The sequence below is a fragment of the Schizosaccharomyces osmophilus genome, chromosome 1, assembly GCF_027921745.1.
Source record: "Schizosaccharomyces osmophilus chromosome 1, complete sequence".
NCBI classification, from domain to species: domain Eukaryota; kingdom Fungi; phylum Ascomycota; class Schizosaccharomycetes; order Schizosaccharomycetales; family Schizosaccharomycetaceae; genus Schizosaccharomyces; species Schizosaccharomyces osmophilus.
In genome coordinates this window covers 3,088,430-3,102,280 of record NC_079238.1, presented here as the reverse complement: position 1 = coordinate 3,102,280, position 13,851 = coordinate 3,088,430, and the positions used below count along the sequence as shown (strand labels likewise).

Below are 13,851 nucleotides of genomic sequence, written 5' to 3'. Positions count from 1 at the left end.
GATTTTGAGTTCTCTTCACGCGTACAATTTATCGCCGCGAGCATTAAATATATGTCATCAATATTTGAAAAAATAATAAAAAAAAGATTAGTACTGTTTCAATGATCAATTTAAGGTATCATTAACAGTTCATCATATCAATTCCATAATCTTGACACTACAGTATAAGAACGATGGTGGTGGTGAAAATCGGGTTTGTAACTTAACCTAAGCACAAACCCTTCACTAGCGATAAAAAGTCTTTTTTATTTTCTGCTTGTTTCTTTTAAAACAAAGAGGTTTATTTTTTAAAAAAAGGAAGGGGCTGCTGAGTGTATGAAATGACTGCTTTAGCTCCCTTGAGAAATTTGAGAGCAAAGGCGGCAATTTCAGTTTGTAGACGTGAAATACTTTGCTTTAACGGAATTTCTAATGGATTATACAATACAAAGTTATTGAGGAGGGGTATAAAAACTGTTCCTTCTAAGCACAACACAAACCTTGGTGAAAATGCCCGTGCAAGCTCTACCGCTACAGCTACAGCTACAGCCAGTGGTATAAAATACGATAGCTCCTATGTTGGAAAGACTGGTGGTGAAATTTTTCACGATATGATGCTAAAGAATAATGTGAAGCATGTTTTTGGGTATCCGGGAGGTGCTATTTTACCCGTATTTGACGCCATTTACCGCTCTCCTTACTTTGAATTTATTTTACCAAGACACGAGCAAGGTGCTGGTCATGCGGCTCAGGCGTATTCTCGTGTTACAAGATTACCTGGTGTCGTTTTGGTTACTTCGGGACCTGGTGCCACAAACGTAGTTACGCCTATGGCAGATGCTTTGATGGATGGTACTCCATTGGTTGTTTTCAGCGGTCAAGTAGCTACTTCTTCCATTGGCAGTGATGCTTTCCAAGAAGCAGACATGATCGGTATTTCTCGTTCTTGTACTAAATGGAATGTTATGGTAAAGGACATCGCTGATCTTCCTCGTCGGATAGATGAAGCATTTGAAATTGCTATGTCCGGTCGTCCTGGTCCCGTTTTGGTTGATTTGCCAAAGGATGTTACTGCTGGTGTTTTGAGAGAACCCATCCCTGTCACATCTTCTGTTCCCTCATTGAACCGTAGGATGAGAGAAGTTTTGGAATTTGGTAACAAAAATGTGGAAGCTAAGATTCAACGCGTCTCTACGTTGTTACAGCGTGCTAAAAAGCCCGTAATATTTTGTGGACAAGGCGCTAGTTATAACTCCGAATCCCCCAAATTGCTCCGTGAATTTAGCGAACGTTTTCAAATTCCAGTCACTACTTCTTTGCTCGGTTTGGGTGCTTACGACGAACGTAGCGACCTTAGCTTGCATATGCTTGGTATGCATGGAAGTGGCTATGCTAACATGGCCATGCAAGAAGCTGATATGATCATTGCTCTTGGTGCTCGTTTTGATGACCGTGTAACCGGTAACGTTGCTCTTTTTGCACCCGAAGCTAAGCGCGCTGGTGCTGAAGAACGTGGTGGTATCATTCACTTTGATATCTCTCCTAAGAACATCGGGAAAGTTGTTCAACCTACCGAAGCTATAGAAGGTGATCTCTTTGAGTCTCTCAAGTTGCTTAACGCGGCCATGCCCGATATCAACCTCGATTCTCGTGTAGAATGGTTGTCTCAAATTCAAGCATGGAAGCAACGTTTCCCATTTACCTTTACCCCTAGCGCTCCCGGTGAATCACCTAAGCCTCAAGAGGTTATTCAAGAACTTGACAAACAAACTGTCAATATTAAGGACAATGTAACCATTACCACAGGTGTTGGTGCTCATCAGATGTGGGCTGCTACCTTTTATCGCTGGTCCAAGCCTCGTTCTTTAGTTACTTCAGGTGGCCTTGGTACAATGGGTTATGGCTTGCCTGCCGCTATTGGAGCTAGCGTCGCTAACCCTAATGAAATTGTTATCGATATCGATGGTGATGCTTCTTTCTCTATGACTGGTATGGAACTTGCTACTGCCCGTCAGCATGACATTCCTATTAAGGTTTTACTACTCAATAACGAAGAACAAGGTATGGTCACCCAATGGCAAAATCTTTTCTACGAAAAACGTTATTCCCATACTCATCAGAAGAATCCTAATTTTACTAAACTGGCTGAATCTATGGGACTTAAGGCCTTGCGTGTCGAAAAGAAGGAGGATCTTGCTTCGAACATGAAACAATTTTTAGAAACCAAAGGACCTGTTCTTATGGAAGTGTTGGTTGCTAAAAAGGAGCATGTATATCCTTTTGTTCCTGGTGGTAAGGCTCTTCACCAGTTTATTGTTCACAAGAGTCTATCTTAAGCACTATAAGGAAAGGAACCGAAAATTGTTAAAACTGCATTATTCTCCGGAAATCTAAAACCTACTATTATTTTTATTGTTTCTTATTATTTCTTGATTTATTCTAAAACTGTTGATATTGGGTTTGTATCATCATGGATAATTAGTTTTGGGCTTTCCTTTTTTGTCGTATGGTAATTACTATAGTCTATTTTATTTGTACCCAATTTTAAGACAATTCATAAAGGATTGATAATTATTATCAAGCAGTGTAAAAGCATTATATATGAGTGTATCAATGAATTGTATAATACATAACTATCAAAAAATTCATCATTCTAATATTAAATCCGGTTTGCATCGCCAATTTCAAAAGTCCCAAAAAATCCTTATATTCTGATGTTACCATCTATTTTTCTTCATTTTTTTTTGTTTCTTTTGCGAAGCATTTCCATTATGATTGCGAAATGAAAATTCATTTTTGTCGTTAGCAGGATAACGCTTCCTTTTTGGTCTCTCACTTAGGTCAATTCTCGAGCCCAGATCACTTGGAGAACGTTGTTTTGTATTTTTTGGGTTCTTTCTGGATTTACCAAAATCTCGATTCTTAGACCCACTCTCTATTTTCCGGTTTTCGTTGAACACAGAGTTTGAAACATCATTCCCTGTAGGACAATTCGCTTCACAGAAAGCGGTGCTTTCGGGATAGCTAGAACGAGAAGGAAGAGGGCAATCATCACCAAAATGTTCACCGGACGCACAGTTGTAGCAAAACTTTTTCACTTCATTGGGATCTACCCGAACACCGTTTTCTGATTCAACATAGTATCTCCAAATCAAGGGACACGTCCCGCTCGTATGAGACTCAGTATGGCACGTTAGGCATCTTTTTGGTCCTTTTCTACGTGATTCAGGACAACGCACAGCAATATGACCTAATAAACCGCAATTTATGCATCGTTTTGTTCTCGGGCAGCGTGGAGATATATGATCATCAATTGCACCGCAAGTAGTACACTTTTAAGAGTTAGCCAGATGATGTCTCTTTCATGCAACGCACCAATGTGTGAGGACATTCTTTTGCAATATGTCCAAAACCTTTACAATTGTGACAAAGAATGGTTTCTGAGGGGTCTTCTCCAAAATAACGGCCTCTGCTAACCTGAATAGTTGTTAATCGAACAAGCTATGAAAAAGCAATTTAACACGTACATCGGCCCATTCATTGCCTTCTACTTCATCCAATGCGCTATCAGATAATTCGGTGGACGAGTCATTTTCATTTACTTCTTCATTTTCGCCCTCTTCTGGTTTCTCATCTGGAATTGCCTCTTGGATTTTGGAGTCCACTGGCAATGCAAATATTTTTTGCATAAACGATGATTCTTCACCATCTGATATATCATCCGACACTGATTTTTCATTTACAACCATGATTGGTGACAAACCTGAATTTTTGCAGGGTGAAACCTGTGTTAATGTAAAGACCGTTTGAGATGTGCGAAGGGACGTGACTTAGAATTAGAAAAAATGAGAATTGCTATGTCTTGGTTAAATCTAGATGATGTATTTGGATTTTTTTATTCTTCTGACAAATTTAGAAAATTAAAGCTACCACCTATAGTATTTATAACCTTTAAACTCTGATTTTCCATAGAAAATCTTAATAACTCATTTTATTAGCAGATTTGAAGCAAGAGAATAACAAAAAACAATGAAAAAAGCACGTTGAAACCTTCTACCGTTTGGCTGCTCAGATTTTCAAAGACATAGAAAACATCAAAAAATTGTCTCAGGCCATCCATATCAAGAGATCTGTCTCATAAATAAATCAACTTTTTAAGGAATCTTAAATACTGTATAATAAAAACCCTAAACTCAGTTCTAATTATAGTCCTTCGCTTTTGTTGGTACCAGTACTGCTGAGTAGTCTGTGCTATACCACCCAAGTAAGCGAGAGCTACCTAACTACGACCAACTAGATAGAAACTATGCCAAAATGTAAGGTTGCTAAATAAGTAAAATGAAATCTAACCAGGGTAGATTTATGCGACTATTGTCAGGTCTGGTTGACACACGACAGTCAATCTGTAAGAAAAGCTCATAATGCAGGCCGCGCCCATCTACAAAACGTTCAAGATTATTATACAAGAGTTGCTCAAGAAGAAGCCCAGAAAAGATTAGAAGAAGATCCTTCACTGGGCAGTTTTAATAAGGAGTCAAGCTCATTGCAGCTGCCATTGGCATACGCTTTTCCCCGTACGTTCGTGCTCTTTCAGAGAAAATACTTTTTATCTTAATATATAAGCTAACTCTTTGACGTAGCTAAACTGTATCAATATCAGTTTACTTATCCTCCACCGCCGAATATCGTGCCTGCTAACGTGTACATGGCACCGAGAAGTTCAGTCCCGGCCACTGCTCCTATGCCGTATATTTCTACTGCTACTACATTCAACTCAACTTATCCTAATACTGCAGGAGTTGCAGCTACATTGCCTGTTGCGAATGCATCACCCGACGCTGGTGTTGCCCAGTCGTATACGAATAGCGCCCAACGCTCCCGGACACAGAACATTCCACATATGACTGGAAAGCAACACCCCTACCAACAAAAAAAACAACCTTACGCACGCTCATCAAGAACTTAAGAAAAAAATTCTTTCAAAGATTCGTCTTGTTTATTAACGTATCTTAGCGCAATTCATCGTGTCTTGTTCGATGCTTGCGTGGACTCGGCATTGGTGAATGTGAACATTAAGCAAAGCATGCCCGTAGATGTTGGTTTCGCCAAGGAAGTGCGAATTCCAAAAAAACCTCTAGAATTTTTATTACCATTTTATGATCCAGATGAAACTACGGTAGTGAAAGTCCTGAAAGAACACGAAAATCGGTTATATGTAGCGTTTCTCGCCGGCTTAGAGACGTCGCTTCACAGGAAAGATATCTGTTTATACAAGAATGGTAAACGTTGTTACCAAAAGTACTTAAAAAGAAAACGCCGGATAGTAGATGATGACAGCGATTATGATGTGAATAGTCATGAGGCGATGAAGCAAGATAGTTCGCATACTAGACAACAATCTACCAATTCCGTTCGAGATTCATCAAGAAGTTCGTGCAGGTCTTCTTCCTCAGAACGATCGAGTAGTCAAGGTGCAGACCTTTTTGCATCTGCATCGCCGAAAACAGAAAATGATGTCCGGAGCCGTAAAAACTTGCGGAAACAAACCTATCAGTCAATTAGCAAACCAAAATTGGATTTGTTTCAAGAATCCTCTTCCGATGAAGGTGTTGATATCTCTTTCCAAATGCCTGATTATTCAGACGATTCTGCTTTAACTCAGAGTTCGGTGAAGCCGATTCCTTTAATACTGAATGCTTTTGCTAAATTCACGCATACGTCGGCGTGTACTAAGTGCCATCATCATGAGGGTAAAGACGATAATCGAAAATTTATTTACTGTAAAACCTGCACAAATACCTTTCACGTGGAATGCTCAGGAACGTCAACCTTAACTAAAATTCGCCAAGATGAAATTGCTGTCGAGGGTTACTCTTGCTCTTCTTGTTCAAAGTCCTCTTCTCTTTTACTTTTAAATAATTGTATTTTATCGGGATATGGATTGAACGATACTCTGGACATTCCGTCTACTTTTTCTTCCGCAAATGATAATCTTCGTTTAGTTTCCTATACCAAAAACGTAAGGTTTCGTTGTTGGCGTTGCAAAAGAGTCTTGTATTTTTTCTATTATGATCAAAACCCCAAGACATTTGCATCATCGATTCAAAAATTATTACGACGACGATTATGTGATGAGTGTGTCTCCTATTCGGAAGATGTGGAAGAAGTACTTGCATGGCGTCTTCTTTTACCCATTTCTTTATTAAAAGATAAACCGGTGAAGAATCCCTTATCACTAGATCGTCCTGGGATTTGGTCCAGAGAGTATTATGTTCGGCCTAAAAACCACTCATATCTTCATTGTTTTTGGTGTTCTGCTTCTTGGTTAGCCGGCGTTTCAAACGCAAAAAAGCGAAATTTTGATTCCCGAGAAACAGACCCTCATAACGGATCTCTTGAAATTATACCTCCTTCCCATATAACAATTGACAAGGTTTGGGATGTGCAATACAAAATTCCGCGAAAATTTAAGTCTAAAGAAAAACAAATGCAGGCATTAGCAAAAGTTGATAAAGCTTATGTTTCATGGCGTGGGTTACCTTATTCAATGTCTTCTTGGGAGTTTCTAGGTGATATCAATAGTTTTGATCGATGGAAAGCTTGGAAAGAGGGCTATTCTGATTACGTTAGAACTTGTTGGATAGAGAAGTCTTCTAAATCTGGCTTAAGTAAGGATACTGACTTCAATCAACTAGAATTAACTGAGCAACCCTCCTATATATTTGGAGGCAAGCTTATGCCCTACCAGTTACAAGGTGTGAATTGGTTATACTTTCATTGGGTTCAACGACAACATTGCATTTTGGCTGATGAAATGGGTTTAGGTAAAACCGTACAGATAATTTCCTTTATTAGTGTGTTGTATCACAGACATCATTGCTTTCCTTTCCTTATTGTTGTCCCTCATGCAACTGTAGCTAATTGGGAGCGTGAGTTTCATAAATGGGACTCGTCTTTGTTGATTGCGACATTGGTTGGATCTGAGCGTAATAGAGACATTGTTCGTGAAAACAGAATTTACCGAAACGATAATGCCGATGGTATAAGAACACACGTTCTCATTGTTAGCACGAGTTGCGTTGACAGTGAAATCAGTCTTTTAAGGAAGTTTCGTTGGCAATGCATGATTATTGATGAAGGGCAAAGATTGAAGAGTGATCAATCTTCTTTGTTTAATGATCTCATTTCAATAGACGCTACTTTTAAGGCATTACTCACAGGCACACCGTTACAAAACAACATTAGGGAACTATTCAATTTGTTACAGTTTTTGAATCCGGAGGAAATTGATGCTTCTGAATTAGAGAGACAGTATCAAAATATTGATGAAAAAAAAGTAACTGAGCTTCACCAAATGTTGAAGCCTTTTTTTCTTCGCAGAGTTAAAGAAGAAGTTTTAGACAAACTTCCTCCAAAGATTGAAGTGATCGTACCGCTCACAATGACTCCTCTTCAGAAAAGACTTTATAAATTAATTGTCTCGAAAAATGTTGATCTAATTCAGAGTATTGTTTCTAGGAGCAATACGAAATCAAACTCCAAGAATACACGTGCTTCTTTAAGCAATATATTGATGCAACTTCGAAAAACCTTAGCCCATCCTTATCTTTATTCAGCTGACGTTGAAGTAAAAGAGGTCCCGGAAGAACTAAGTATCCGCTCTCTTGAGGAAGCCAGCGCAAAAATGCTTTTACTTCGGCTTTTACTTCCAAAACTAATTATGCGTGGCCATAGAATTCTTATTTTCTCACAATTTATTCTAGAATTGGATATCCTTGAAGATTGGATGGATCATAAAAATATATCGTACTCTAGGTTTGACGGTACGACAACAGAACATGATAGACAAGTAGAAATTGATTCATTCAATGCCCCGAATTCGAAGAAAAGTTGTTTTCTTTTAACCACCAGAGCTGGTGGTGTTGGAATTAATCTAGCTTCGGCGGACACGGTTATAATATTGGACCCTGACTTTAATCCTCATCAAGATATGCAAGCTGTAGCAAGGGCTCACCGCTATGGTCAAGATAAGAAAGTTTTTGTTTTCAGTTTAATTATTAGAAACTCAGCTGAAGAAAAAATTTTACAAGCTGCACAGAAAAAGATGTTACTGGATCGAATTATTGTACAATCAATGAGAGAGAACAATGAATCAGTCATCGATCTTCATGAAGTTCTACAACATGGTGTTCGCGCCCTTTTTGAAGAGAATGAGGACATCCAGGCTATCCGTTATGATGAAGAATCCGTGGAAAATTTGATTACTGATGCGGAACAGAGGGATGTATCTCCTAATAGAGACTCAGAGAGTAATAGTACTAATGGTTTCGGGTTTGCTCGTGTTTGGGTAAACAATAAGGAAAACATCACGGTTCCAGGAACAGATAATCTATTTAAGAATGACTCGACGATACAGGATGATGATATTTGGTCAGACATATTAAGACAACGAGAGCGGGTCACTCCAAATAGCTCGTTTTCTGACAACGATGGTCGGAAACTTAGGCAACGAAAAACAATCATGTATGAAGAAGGTGGTTTTATTACCAGTTCGGATGAAGAGTATAATGCAAGTAATGTCTCATCCGATGAATCTGATTCCTCTGATATTTCGATGGCTACTTCAGAGCAGGCTGAGGGACAGATGGTTAACAAGCAACATAACCCACCGTTATCAATTACCAAAACTGGTCAGCCAGAATTAGCTTCTGAAAAGTTTTCTAATGAATGGAGTAGGATGAGAGCTTTGTTAGCTGAATATCCATCTTACGAGACGTATGACTTTAACGCATGTATTCGCTTGAAGGCAGCTTCTAGTTTTATGCTTTTTAATGATCACAATGCAAACGGTAGTTGGGAGCCTCTGTATGCTAGGAACGTTAAGATAAATGACCATCCTTCTGCGAAAAAGGATTTGCTAATTGCCAATAGCATCCCAAAGTCTGTTTTCTACAATTATTTAGCTGGTTCTTTCGATGATTCAAGTGATACTTGCAAGTGTTGTGGGATTGAACATGTCCCAGGTCGGTGTCCTTTGAACAGGATACCCTTAGAGATTTGCTTTCTTTGTGGTACTCCTCACTTCAGTGGTAAGGAAACTTGCCCTTTACTCAAAGACAAAACAACAGTCAAGATCTTGAGAAATTTGTTAGCAAATTCTCGAGAGCCATTATTAACGAAGTTGCTGGCTCTCAAAAGGCTGAATGACTATTTGTATGAGAAGGATGGATCATCTTCATAGATGTAAAATTCGCATGCTAGAAAAGTATTTGATGAATGCTAATAGTTTAACGAATATATGATGTTTTGCAAAATCTGCTTTCTGATACTAACGAAAGTTTGTTAGTCTTTTAAGTCACTTACGAAAAGTAAGTTTTACTGTATGCCTTAAACTTAGAATTCATAAAGTTAAATTAGACTGTGAGAATCGTATTAAACACTTAAGTTGGGTAAATTTAAGTTTTCATTACAAGTTCTTAATTTCGTATATAACTAAGTCAGAATATAATTTAGAAAAAATCGAAAACATTATTCATCAGTTGTCGAGATCGTATAAAAAAGGCAAAGGTTTTTGTGAAAGACGTTACCAGATTCGGTGACCAGTTGGAAAAAAGAAAAGAATGTTTTCTTAGATATTTCAGCCGAGGGAATTCTAATAGATAAAGCAATGAGAGCACTTTCACCTGGTTGGACTCGATGTTTAATAGGCAAAGTGGAATCGTTTTCATCACTTATGAGTTGATCACCACCGTTAAATTTCAAAAAAAGAGGAGCAGGCCACGCCTCTAGAGAAATGTTTTTCAATTGCCAGATTTTGATACAAGATGCCTTTGGCCCGGGATTTGCAGGTAGAAGATAGTCTTGTACGAGCTGAAAATCGTAATGGAGTTCTTTAGGTTTGAAGCCGGACGGTGAGCAGGAAGTAGAAGAATGCGATAAACAAAGCATTTCATGATTATGATGAAAGGTATGATCCACACACTTAGAGCAAAGGTCGAAATCCTTACAAATTAGACACTTGTAGCGGTTCCCCACGATGGGATGAGCGTGACAAGAGTCACATTGAGAAAAACGATGAACCAGAGATGCACGAGAAAAATCGGTTTCTGAAGCAAAGGAAGGAGGAAGTTGGAAAGATGGAATCCCAATGGGATACGGCTTCGTCATTCGAACAAAACTATGAGTTTTTGTGTGCTCGTTCAAAAGAAAACAAGAACTGCAAAGATCATAATCATCACAAGTGCCACATTTTAGACGCAAATTGCTGATAGGCTGCTCACAAGCATCGCATATGGCGTACATAAACTCTGAAGACCCCATAACTGGAGAAGGCAATGGCAAGGGTATGGTTTTAGGAGTTTGTGTGACCTTCTCGAAAGACGCTTTCAGACAAGAATGAGAAAATGCCTGATTGCTGTAACAAGATCGACAGACATCAAAATCTAGGCAATCCTTACAATGAAAGTAAACTTGGTCATGGATCAACTTTAGGCATGAGTTACAAGCCACGGAAGATGATTGCTCGTTAAAAGTAAGCTTGGTAGAAGAAGTTACTTGACAATGCAATTCAGTGCTCTTAGGTTTTGAGATGGACGAGCAGTTAGTAGAAATACACATAACGTAAGGGTAGTGAAGGTAATAACCTATAACAACGTTTTAAAAATGGTCCAAAGAAGAAAATATAGAACGTAAAATAAAGCCTAACAGACTTAGCGAGTAAAGCTTTGTAATAACAAGAATGCTGTGAAGATCCAAAAGCCAAGTTAAGGTACGAGAAAACGAATTGAAGAGACAAACAAGGTAATCCTGTATAGTTAGTTTCTTTTTCTACTTACAACTTCATACTAAGAAGAGCAAAAAGAAGGTCTTCGAGTACACAAATGATGTATTTGTTTATGAAAGAATTATTCCTAAACACTAAGAGCAATTCATATCCAAAAACGAAACAAAAGGGAAAGAGAGGTATAAAAGCTTACAAGACTAGAATACCTTTACATTTTTTCTCCCAATCCTTATTCTAGAAGAAACAACTTACCTTGAAAAGAAGAAAAAGAAAGTTTGTTTTCAGAAAAATCGAGTTCGACTAAGAATAAAGCAGAAAGAGGGCAAGAGCGTTTCGCGGAGAGAAATGGTAAGGATGGGCGGTTTCAATGTGACCATAAACGTACTTACTATCTTTTCATATTTCCTTTCTTTACGGACGACACTTATCAAACGAAGAACGAGTAAAAGCATAATGATTCTAGTAATTACCTCTAAATATTAAAAAACGAATGTAAGCATATTGTTAAAATGTTTATAGATAAGAGCATAATGTAGTAAAATAAAAGCATGAGATAGCAATGGTTTGATGCATTAAGACAAACAAAGAATTAATAATGAGAAGTTTTAAGAATAAGATTTCAAGTATAACAAAATTTTTCTTTACAATAGAGTTCTACTAGAAATACAGATCGCTGAAGTACTATAAGTGTTGGATCAAATATGCCTATAAAAGAGCAACTACGTATCAATTGTTGACAAGGCCAAATTATATTTCCTATTCTATGGAAAATCCAGAAGAATAAACTGGATGAAACCAACTCGCAAAGAGCGGTTATGTCAACTCATGATTCAGAAAGTCGTTATGTCATGTAACGTCAAAAGATACTTGACCATGGGACTTGTGAATTAAGCAGTAAGGCCTCAATGTCTCTGTTTCACTTCAAACACTCCTCAAGCTTTTTACCAAATTTCATTGCTGCCTTTCCTACTTTACCATTTAAGCAAGGCTGTATATTGCTGAATATTTTACGAAAGCAACAAGCTCGCTTTTCTTCCAGTAAAAGAATTTTCTTTTCACAGAATCAACAACGGAAAACGTACCTTTTTCCAACGCATTTCTCTACTCGTATTTCCGTTCCTTCTATCCGCAGCCATTACACCACCATGAGTCAAGAACAAGAGCCCAAAGTCTTAGATGTCAGTGACCTCGAAAGCAAAGATGCAAAATGGACTAGTTTAAAAAAGATTACCTGGCAAGACCAGAGTGGTAAAACCAGGGCTTGGGAAATGGCTGAACGTACTACCCGATCCAAGAGTGGTATAGATGCTGTTGCCATTTTAGGTATTATCCCAATTGATGGCGAGCCTCACGTTTTGTGCCAAAAGCAATACCGCCCTCCACTAAGCAAGACCTGTATCGAGATCCCAGCAGGACTCGTAGATTCGGACGAATCTCCCGAAGAAAGTGCTGTTCGTGAGCTTCGTGAAGAAACTGGTTTCGTTGGAACGGTCAAAGAAGCCACAACTGTCATGTATAATGATCCCGGCTTAACCAACGCCAACTTGAAGATTATACTCGTTGACATTGACATGTCTAACCCTGAAAACCAAAATCCACAACAACAGCTGGACCAAGGAGAGTACATAAGCAACTTCCCTATCAAGTTATCTTCTCTTCAGAATGAATTATTTTCTCTCGAGAAGCAAGGATTCGCTGTGGACGTTCGTCTCTCAACATTTGCCTTGGGAATGCAGGCTGCTTTCAAGTACTTGGTGAATTAACCTGTTCTTTTTTTCACTTCTTGGCGTAAAAAGATTAAACAGTTATACTATACATACTTTACTTATTCGTTTATGATATTTCTACGTATATATTTTTATACTTCTAATATTGTTGTATCATCAGATCATGAATCCTTTTCATTCATTCGTTGACTCTATAAATATGTTCCCAGTATGACAGCCAAAGTAATTATGCAATCCGAAATATATAAACAAAAATAACAAAGAAAAACCCCTAATGAAATGTATTCAACAACGCACTCCAAGCATACTTTTGATGGTAAACATCACGTAGCTCTTGAAAGGCAGCTGCATTTGCAAACGGTAATCTTGTCAAAGGATCCATGTATATGGCTCTTTGTCCTGAGATTGCGCATTCCTCAAGGACGTTTTCTGGCAAGATCGGTGTTTCTACTGGACCCTGGCTAAGAGGATGTTCAAGAGGAGCCACATAATAATTTCCAACTTTTTTTTGGCTTTCCGAGGCCTCCGTCTTGGTAATATATTTCAGTATTGGACCTTGCAGCCGCCGGTGCTTTGCTGCACTTCTTCGCAATCGAAGCTTTCGTTGTTCTTCGTAATTGACATAATTCCGCAAAGAGCCGATATTAAAAGCCTCTGTTTTCGCAGCCTCTGCTAACCTCTGCTGCTGTGTCAATCCAAATTTCGTTCGATCACCACCGGCATGAACTGTATACTTTCTTCTTGGCCGGGCTTCTTGTAATCTATGCTCGGTCGATTGTGTCATGCGAATTGTGTGCATTCTGGAACTCGTTCTCCGTGAAGAAGAATCCAATTTTTGTTTCTTGTATGTCTTCTTAACTAATCCGGGTTCGCTCTTTTCTGGCATCTTTGTTTTGGGTGTTCCAAGAGATTTCTGCAGGTTGGTGATTCGACTCTTTTGTAAGCGTCGTTTCTCCGACTTCTCCTCTTGACGAAGCAGCTTCTCTTCAGTTTCCGCTAGTTCCACTTGCTGTTCTTCCTCGCCTTCTTCCGATTCGCTATCTTCACTTGAAATGTCAATGTCACGCTCAACGTCGACCTCTCTTTCAAAGCTGTACTCTTCATCCTCTTTTTCTAATTCTCCTTCTTCTCCAGAAGCCCTTATATGTTCTTTTTCTAGTAAATCCCGCAGCTTATTGCCGGCGTTTGCTCGTCTCGAGCGACCAGCAACCAACGACTCGTGTTCCGACATGGCAAACCGTTTTGAGTAAATACTTTCTTACGCTAGGAATTTAGTATCCCAAAATGAGAGCTGATTATAATGTTTATTTACAAGGAATCCTTCAATTTCCCATGTTTTTGAATCTCACGGCGCTTGCTTGG

At 38.7% G+C, this 13,851-nt stretch overlaps 7 protein-coding genes across 7 annotated transcripts; 4 read left to right on the top strand and 3 right to left on the bottom strand.

Annotated features, from left to right (window-relative positions):
• Window positions 1-320: 320 nt before the first annotated feature.
• On the top strand, window positions 321-2,315 carry ilv1 (acetolactate synthase catalytic subunit; the record flags this gene model as incomplete). Its single annotated transcript, XM_056180224.1, has 1 exon — window positions 321-2,315. The coding sequence occupies one exon, from the start codon at window positions 321-323 to the stop codon at window positions 2,313-2,315; it is 1,995 nt and encodes a 664-aa protein (XP_056035228.1).
• A 381-nt stretch (window positions 2,316-2,696) lies between these two features.
• air1 (TRAMP complex zinc knuckle subunit Air1) lies at window positions 2,697-3,728 on the bottom strand (the record flags this gene model as incomplete). Its single annotated transcript, XM_056180223.1, has 3 exons — window positions 2,697-3,311; window positions 3,355-3,456; window positions 3,507-3,728. 3 exons carry the CDS (start codon window positions 3,726-3,728, stop codon window positions 2,697-2,699), a joined length of 939 nt encoding a protein of 312 aa, XP_056035229.1.
• Window positions 3,729-4,285: 557 nt separating this feature from the next.
• Window positions 4,286-4,945, top strand: usp103 (U1 snRNP-associated protein Usp103; the record flags this gene model as incomplete). The annotated part of the gene is made up of 3 exons (XM_056180222.1): window positions 4,286-4,295; window positions 4,338-4,553; window positions 4,620-4,945. The coding sequence occupies 3 exons, from the start codon at window positions 4,286-4,288 to the stop codon at window positions 4,943-4,945; spliced, it is 552 nt and encodes a 183-aa protein (XP_056035049.1).
• A 117-nt stretch (window positions 4,946-5,062) lies between these two features.
• mit1 (SHREC complex ATP-dependent chromatin remodeller Mit1) lies at window positions 5,063-9,220 on the top strand (the record flags this gene model as incomplete). Its single annotated transcript, XM_056180221.1, has 1 exon — window positions 5,063-9,220. One exon carries the CDS (start codon window positions 5,063-5,065, stop codon window positions 9,218-9,220), a length of 4,158 nt encoding a protein of 1,385 aa, XP_056035048.1.
• A 287-nt stretch (window positions 9,221-9,507) lies between these two features.
• nbr1 (cargo receptor for selective autophagy pathway) lies at window positions 9,508-10,596 on the bottom strand (the record flags this gene model as incomplete). Its single annotated transcript, XM_056180220.1, has 1 exon — window positions 9,508-10,596. One exon carries the CDS (start codon window positions 10,594-10,596, stop codon window positions 9,508-9,510), a length of 1,089 nt encoding a protein of 362 aa, XP_056035057.1.
• Window positions 10,597-11,667: 1,071 nt separating this feature from the next.
• Window positions 11,668-12,525, top strand: ysa1 (ADP-ribose diphosphatase, NudF subfamily Ysa1; the record flags this gene model as incomplete). The annotated part of the gene is made up of 1 exon (XM_056180219.1): window positions 11,668-12,525. One exon carries the CDS (start codon window positions 11,668-11,670, stop codon window positions 12,523-12,525), a length of 858 nt encoding a protein of 285 aa, XP_056035056.1.
• Window positions 12,526-12,760: 235 nt separating this feature from the next.
• Window positions 12,761-13,720, bottom strand: swc2 (Swr1 complex subunit Swc2; the record flags this gene model as incomplete). The annotated part of the gene is made up of 1 exon (XM_056180218.1): window positions 12,761-13,720. One exon carries the CDS (start codon window positions 13,718-13,720, stop codon window positions 12,761-12,763), a length of 960 nt encoding a protein of 319 aa, XP_056035055.1.
• Between the last annotated feature and the right edge of the window lie 131 nt (window positions 13,721-13,851).